The sequence below is a fragment of the Phaethon aethereus genome, assembly GCF_964289735.1.
Source record: "Phaethon aethereus genome assembly, chromosome: 5".
NCBI classification, from domain to species: domain Eukaryota; kingdom Metazoa; phylum Chordata; class Aves; order Phaethontiformes; family Phaethontidae; genus Phaethon; species Phaethon aethereus.
This window is the reverse complement of record NC_138579.1, coordinates 1,707,441-1,715,670: the sequence shown is the minus strand read 5'-3', so window position 1 is coordinate 1,715,670 and position 8,230 is coordinate 1,707,441. Positions and strand designations below refer to the sequence as shown.

General features: G+C 46.2%; 1 protein-coding gene across 1 annotated transcript in view; it reads right to left on the bottom strand.

Moving 5' to 3' along the window:
• Positions 1-267: 267 nt before the first annotated feature.
• Positions 268-8,230, bottom strand: part of FANCM (FA complementation group M) — a gene marked incomplete at both ends in the record, with an annotated part of 89,569 nt that continues 81,606 nt past the window's right edge. The window contains 5 exons of the mRNA XM_082000946.1: positions 268-415; positions 868-1,159; positions 3,551-3,935; positions 4,700-5,263; positions 7,194-7,300. Coding sequence (XP_081857072.1) covers positions 268-415; positions 868-1,159; positions 3,551-3,935; positions 4,700-5,263; positions 7,194-7,300 — 1,496 coding nt within the window. The remainder of the gene's footprint in view (positions 416-867; positions 1,160-3,550; positions 3,936-4,699; positions 5,264-7,193; positions 7,301-8,230) is intronic.

The window sequence follows — 8,230 nt, the reverse complement described above, 5'->3', positions numbered from 1 at the left end:
CAGTAAATAGCAAGGACCCTCCCCCTGCCACCACTTTTCTGCCTAAGCCAGAAACACTTAGCTGCAACACTTCAGCCATTATTCTCATTTTTAAAGGAGTTTTGGAATGATCATACCCAGCAAGCAACAACCAGTCCTGCCGACAGACCCAAAAGCCCCTGATGGCTCTGCAAGGGTTTATTTACATATTTTACAGTGAATCAAAACTCAGTAAAGTGCAATTAAAAGAAAACAGTCTGTGAGTCCAGAAACCAAGTTTCACTCCCCTCAGCTCTTGGTAGCTGCGTCACTTCTCCCCTTAGCGCAGAGGTTCTCGGGTAGCATCTGCACATCAAAACCATAGTGGAGGTAGCGGTAGATCTCCTCCGCCTTCTGCGGGCTGACCCGGGCGCCGGTGGCGAGGTCCAGCAGGGAGCTGTAAGAGACCACAGCAGGAGGGCACCTCACCTGCAGCTCTTTGGAGCCTAAATGGGTGATACCAGAACAAGAGGGGAAACTGCCAGGGGGGAGGAAGGGTCCAGTGGGAAGGGAGCAACAGGAATGCCACGAGCTGCCAGCAGCCACTGCTGCAGGTTTGAGGGCTGTGAACACAGCAGGCTCAGCTGCAGCAAGAACAGGGGATGCCAGGAAAGGGGAAAGGAAAGGGAGGGTTGAAGCAGAGCCCGTGTCATGGCCCTGCTCTGCTCAGCTGGAAGAGACTGAGGAACGTGTAAAGAACAAGGCAGGGTTGATGCGAGACAGGGAAGGTGCTGGGGAGCTCTGGCAATAACAGAAAGGCACAGAAAGGATCTCTGAGCCACTACCCCAGCAGGAGGTCCCAGATGAGGCAGAGGAGCAAAAGTCAGGCCTCAAGGTCTCTGCTGTTACCTGTTGGCCATCTTCTGCACGGAGCCAAAGTAATGGCACAGATTGAGAGCAGCCAGGTAGCTGAGGTTGGGAATGCTCAAGTAGAAGTTGAGCATTTCCCGTTTGTGACCCTCCACCTCTGTGGGCACCTGAATGGCGGCGTTTTTTCTTTGCTCCACCAATGCCAGGTCTTTCAGCAAACCGGCTGTTTCCTCTTGGCAAGAGCTAAAAAGAATTCGGACCCCAGCCTGGACCAAGGCTGAGAGCATGCCGTCGTAGTACTGTGTCCTCTGGAAAAACCGTGATGTTTCTCCTGCAGAGGGAAAGCACAGGAAACTCAGTGAGATCCAAGTGCTAAATTATTGTGAAAAATCTAATGTGAATCACTTGCAAAGCAAAACCAGCTCAAAGCTCCTTTGCTTTGAGCACTCACAAACAAAAACAAGATGAGGGAAAACATTTCACAGAAAGAAGGCAAGAAGAGGTCATGGCAGCAGGATTTACTTGGTTCTTTGAGGGGGTAGAGTTTAGGAATTAACACTGGAAAAGCAAATTAAATGTCATTGAGAGAGGAGTGAGAGGAACACATGGTAAGTGATGAACAAGAGGACAGACCAAATAAATCAGAAGGGGTTTTGTAAAGCTACAAAGTAAGAATGCACTTGAACTCTGTGTCAAACAAGAAACTAGCAGCACTCTGGAAACAGCATAATGCGAAAAACTGGGCAAAACCCATGAAAATGAAATGAATGACACTGTCAGCAGTGGGGTAAAAAAGCAGCTCAAACACTATCCACTTATCTACAGCCCCTGCTGAGAAACTACATCTTCAGCGACCAATTCTATCAGTTTCCATATCTGAACTATCAATAAATTAGATTTATGTCACAAAAACAAAGCTGCATCCACAACAATTTGATTTCAATAGTGGAGTTTTATATCCCAGAACATCTGTAATTTAATTGGAGCTGTGAGCTCTAGTTCTAGGACCTGTCAAGCAGGTGCAAGCAAGACTTCTCGATTATTTTCTAGCTGGCACTGAGAATAGACAGCGTTAATAAAATCTTTTGATTGCGTAATTTGGATTTTAGGATTAAAACAAATGGCTTGTCCAAACTTTACAAATTAAAGAAACAATCTTTAATTTTCCACAAACGTTTAATAAAGTCAGGAGGAGTCTTTGAGATGCCTCTATTCTGTGCTTGGTGACATGAGGCAATAGCTCAAACGCAGCCTCCCCATAGTGGCTCTTTCTTTGCAGAAGTGCTCTTCTTGTCTTTTTCCAAAAACTGATTTCACTCAGCTGATTATCTTTTGCTTGTTCAAGCACCAGCCATTGTGCGGTTTGGCCTCTACTTTTTGGAGGTAGAGAATACGTGGGAAGGAGTGCTGAGGGCAGCTACCAACATCACTGGTTCTAAACCATGAGAGTTTTCTGATACAGTTTGACAGATTCCATTCATTAGGTTACTACTAGAAAAAAATCTTTTTCTTGAGTCCACTATTATTTTAGGGCCGAGCACAGATAAGATTGTCCTTGTTCCTTTATTCTGCTATTCTCACCTTCTTTGTCAAAATCTGTCTTGAAATTGGGGTTTTTTTGCACATATGAATATGGTCAGTTTAGTAATGTTTGAGTTGTTAACACGCTTTTCCCTGATTCAGTAATTATTAAGCAATGTATCCCTTTGGATCCAGTTGTTAGATCTCCGCCTATATTAAGTGTCCCTCAAATGAAAACAAATTTTGATGTTCAGCTGGTGACCTCACTAATGCAGTGAGAGAGTAAAAATACAGGTTTTCAACCTACTTTCAGTCCCATGTTACATGGAGAGCCTGTGTGGCCAGTGCAAGCCCCGAGCAGACCACAGAATCACAGAAAGGAAAAGACCTTTAAGATCATCAAGTCCAACCATCAACCCAACACCCCCATGCCCCCTAATCCATGTCCTAAAGTGCCACGTCTACATATTTTTTGAACACCTCCAGTGATGGTGACTCCACCACCTTCCTGGACAGCCTGTGCCAACGTTTGACCACTCTCAGTGAAAAATTTTTTCCTGATATCCAATCTAAACCTCCCCTGGTGCAATTTGAGGCCATTTCCTCTCGTCCTGTTGCTTGTTCCTTGGGAGAAGAGACCGACCCCCACCTCACCACAACCCGTTTTCAGGCAGTTGTAGAGAGCGATGAGGGCTCCCCTCAGCCTCCTCTTCTCCAGACTGAACACCCCCAGCTCCCTCAGCTGCTCCTCATCAGACTTGTGCTCCAGACCCCTCCGCAGCTCCGTTGCCCTTCTCTGGACACACTCCAGCACCTCAATGTCCTCCTTGTAGTGAGGGGCCCAACACTGAACACAGGATTCGAGGTGTGGCCTCACACTGGTGCCCAGTACAGGGGCACGATCCCTGCCCTGCTCCTGCTGGCCACACTAGTGCTGACACAGGCCAGGACACTGTTGGCCTTCTTGGCCACCTGGGCACACTGCTGGCTCATGTTCAGCCGGCTGTTGACCAGCACCCCCAGGTCCCTTTCTGCCGGGCAGCTCTCCAGCCGCTCCTCCCCAAGCCTGTAGCATTGCATGGGGTTGTTGTGACCCAAGTGCAGGACCCGGCACTTGGCCTTATTAAACCTCATACAGCTGAACTTGGCCCATCGATCCAACCTGTCCAGGTCCGTGCCACCCCTGCCTGGGAACACCTACCTGTTTTAATCCTGTCCTTTTCGACAATTACACATACTCTCTCAAACATGCTCTGCAGGCGCTGGATCCGCTGGGTGACTTTAGTCCTGTTCACAGAGTTCAGCAATTCTGACAGGAATTTCCTTTCCACTGCCATGCGGTTGCTCACGATGTAATCGCTGCTGCTCAGCGAGCAAACCTGCACCTTTACTCCGTGAACTGCCTTCAAGGAAGAAATCACCTCGGGTCCAGAGGAGATCTCACGACTGTCTACCAGAATAGACAGTGAAGGTTTTTTCTCCAGAGGGTCACGTGAAAACAGAGCTGTAGCTGCAGAGGGGCTTGTGGAAGCAGAACAAGGGGGCCCTGAAGTGCTCCCACAGGTGTTCTTCAAAGAACTTGCCACCTGTAAATGTTGAAAAGCACACAGTAGTTCTAAGAGACAACTGAAGAATAAGGCCAAAGAAACACATGCCAATAAAAAAAATATAGTTTTCAAATACTGATGCTTAACAGACACACTTTGTTCCACCTTTTTTTAAAAATCCAATTAATAAAATCTTTAAAAAGGAAAAGGTATTTTTCGATATTGCAAAACATTAACACTTTCAGATTAACACTTTAACCCCCTGTAAACAATCTCCCAAATTAGCTGATCTAATTACTTAGCAGCTTGAATGACAAAAGCTTGCAGCCTTCACTCATGAGTTCAACAAAGACTAAACACTGTAAATGACAGAAGTCAGGCAGAAAAGCGTAAGTGATCAGGGATCCAACCTCAGACTATGAAGGGTCTTAATTTAGGACAGTGAACAAGTATTTTGTAACTACAAAGCCCAAAGAATTAGTGGACACTCTCTGCTATTCGAAATAGATCCATATTCCTCCGTGACTGTCAGACTCGGAATAGTATCTAATCCCTAGTTTTTATTTACGAACTATAAGATACCCGCCAAGTTACCCTGCGAGCACACCAAAGAACGGGGAGATGATGTAAAGCAGTGCAAGCAGAACGGGCCTGCTCCTTTGTCACCAGAAGCACACACGCTCTTGCTGCTGTACAGCTGACAGCCCTCCAAACAACAGGGCAACGGGACAGGTCCCCACCACGTGGGGTTCTTTAGCAAAACGTAGGTAAGAGGAAGGTCCTTGTTTTGAATTGACACCAACCTCAGTGGGAGCCTGGAGCTCCTGTTTCTCCGAATCTGAACTGGTGACGGCTGGTGGGAAGCATGTGCTCCTGACTTGATGCTCCGGGTGAAAATCCAGCATTTCAGACACTGACGCTTTTAAGCCGAGAAGCATCTCACTCTTGCTCTCCGCAGACTGATGAACATGGGTTTCCCCAGCAATTTTTTTGTGCTGCACGGAAAAGACTGAAGGCAATGACTCGGGTAACTTGGCATTTTCCTGTTCTGCCCTGAAACAATCTTTTTTCATGGGCTTGTTGCTGACATTTGTTTCTTCCCCGCTGGAATCACTGAGAATAATAATTCGGGATGGTTTCTTCTTTTGCATTGGGACAGAATAGTTCTCTCCCATCCCGGCCTGATTTAATTTTTTTCTGTGGCGAGTGAGGTATTGTTTTCTTCCACTAGTAAAACTCTCATTATTTAGGAGATCAAAATTAACGCACACTTCCTCCTCACTAGATTCACTTTGTTTCCAAGTTTCCTCTTCCTCCTCTCCAACGCAGAAACTGTCTTCTGCATAAGCTTGGTCTTGCTCAGGAATCTGGGGGGGGAAAAAAACAAACCCGGTCAGTTTTGAGACACTGTAATGATTTTGCTCCTCCTCTCCACGAAGGCGCTTCGCTCATCCTGTCCACCCCACGCACAAGCACTGCGGGGCCTAGGGGCTCCTCACGCCTCTCAAAACCTCCCCTGCTGTGAATATGCTCTGCAGTTCCTGAGAGGGCATTTTTCATCACCAGAAAGCTTTTAATGGGAATACTAATTGTAGTGTCTCAACAGAAGCAAGACTCGCTCGCTAATACTACTATCAAGCAGGTTGGAATTACAGACGGGAGTGTCTCCTTCGCGTGCGCCTGCGTAGCGGGAAGGGCTCCGCACCGCCACGCTCGCACGCTCAGGGCAAGCTGCGGTTTTGCAGGAAGAAAGGCAGATTCCACACCTTGTACCATGTGCACGCACACAAGGCTTGCTGGCAGAAGCACTTTATGATGCCTTTGCAATGTGTAAAATGAAATGGAAGTTCAATAATTCTATTTTTTGGCAACCGTGCCTCAGCAGAAACAACAACAAAACTGACAAAATAAGCCCAGGCTGCTTGGAAATTGAGGCCCATGAATTCTTCTTATCTGCTTGCAAGTAATCAGTGAGCACAACTTAAATTTTTGTGTTACCAAAAAGAAAGTGTTTTATCCTTTTCATCAAATACAGATCTCCATTTTCTTGTGCTGAAGGAATAGAGGATACAGAAAAAAAAAGGGGGGGATAAGGAACCATCCTGAGTATCTGTTTTTTTCAATTCTGTGATTTCTTTGGTCTCTGTGAAATAACAAGGCAAAATTAAGTGGCTAAAAAATACTGTACAAGTGATTTATGTCACATGCTGTTTGAAGAGTTCAGAGTAAAACAGAACCCAGAAGACAGATCACATAGGAAACGTCTCGCCTGAGCACCGGGCAGCGTTCACATGGACGGGGAACACAGCCAGGTGTGAGAGAAACCGAAGCAAGCGGGAGCAGCCAGGGTAAGAAGTCTGCAATTCAAAAGAAGCTCTGCTATGATAATCCAGCGATGCTTCACTGGCGCTTTTCTGAGTGGACAGAATTAGCGCATAGCGGTACTGTCTGTAACAGGGCAAGAGCTTGGCTAAGGATCTGCTCCGGGGAGTCATTCGTGCTTAGCAGTTACCCCACACGGCAGGGACACAACCAGCATTGGAGGACCACGTAAAAGGGGTGGTCTCCAGCAACACTGAAGACACGGGAGTCCAAGGGGCACCCTGCCAGAGCATACTGAGCAGCAGCAACAAAGCACCTTAAATATGCTGCTTTATTTTCTTGTGAACGTTTCCAAACTTACATTACAGGAGATAACCTTCTAATTGGTAGAGAGAATTTGATCTATTGGCACTGCTGCTTGTCTGGCAACAAGGGCGCAGAGCCGTCTGACATACAGCTGGGTAGCAGGCATACACCCACACTGTTACGCCTCTACTGGGATTGCTGGTTTCACCAAATTGGGAAGTCAGTTAGGAGACTGGAAACATCACTTGCTGGGTGAGAGGACTCTGCCTCAGAAGCTGTCGGTCAGTGTCCTTTTTGACTGTGGAAGACAGCGGAGAGGGGGAGATAAGCTCCCGACGCTGGAAGTCCCGTGCAATCCTACATCTATCAACAACGGTCGCCATAAGAGCTCCGTTCTTCAGTGAGAAGACAACTGGGCATTGGGATGCTTTCGATTCAGACCGGTTGACAGCCTCGCTCCGGCTGAAGAACAGAGGGTGTATGCTTCTGTCAAAGCATACGTGTCTGCGTGCTTTAACGTGAAAATCAAAATGAAGTCAAGAGTCTGTTGTTAGAACTTGTTATTTATCAACAATAGGCTGCAAACTACACTTCAAAGCAGGATTAGAACCTAAATATGGTCACACACAATCAGAATTCCACTAGGACAGCAGTCATTTTGTTTCATACCTGTGAGAAAATCGCCGTGTTGTTGAAGTTGCGATGAACCATTTTGTATCTATTGCCAAGAGCTGGACTACGGACAGACTTCAGGTAAACTCCTTTCATCTCACAGTCTGAAGTAGAACAAGAAGATAAAAGAGAATACAGTATTATTAAGGATATAATTTTTAATTCATTATTGTCACATCGTGTTTTCAATATTAAGTAATTCCTTCATAGTTTTCCAAACGCCTGGATTTCACAAAAAAAAATCTGAAATTCTCCAGACATCTCTCAAAACCCCAAAACAAAGGACTAGGTCTACCCAGCTTGCCATCATGAAAGCTGCCAGGAAGACGGTTTTCTGCGCCGGCAGAGCTCTGGATACCCACAGCAAGGAGAAGGGCAATGTTAACCACAGCAAACCCAAATCATTCTGTTTTCCATGTTGCAAGTCTCCGCCAAAACAGACACAACTGATTTCAGAGGCTGGATGAGAAAGGGGTGGGTTTACTGAAGCCCACATAGGATCTTACAGGGAACAACTCACAATTTCAGTGGAAGACAAAAATCCTCAGCAACGTCTGGGAATCTTAAATGGTAGTAAGATGATTCATTATGCAAATATCCCAGGGAAAGACAAGGTACATAAGCACAGATGGTTTACATAAGTAAACCAACTTGGCCAAAAAAGGGCATTACCTTCTCAGCTCTGCCAGTGTCAACACTGTAATTTTAGCTTTAACATTCATATTGTTATTTCATATCATATTTTAGGGGTCTCTGTACCAGAAGACTTGAAAGAGTCAGAAATTTCTAAGTGAAATGGAAAGTTGTGTTTCTGTTCGGTCATAGCAGCGTAAGAGAGGGTGTCAGACTCTTGCAAGAGGCGGTCTCCTACCCCTGCAATCCTCAAAGAGCCGACTCCAGCTGGCCCAAAGCTATTGCGGGGTAGAGACTCCAGTGAGGAACTTACTACATTACAAACAGAGAAGGTACACACAGATAATGGAAAGCACCTGATTTACCGCAGCTGAGGAGCTCACTACCTGACACATGCTGAC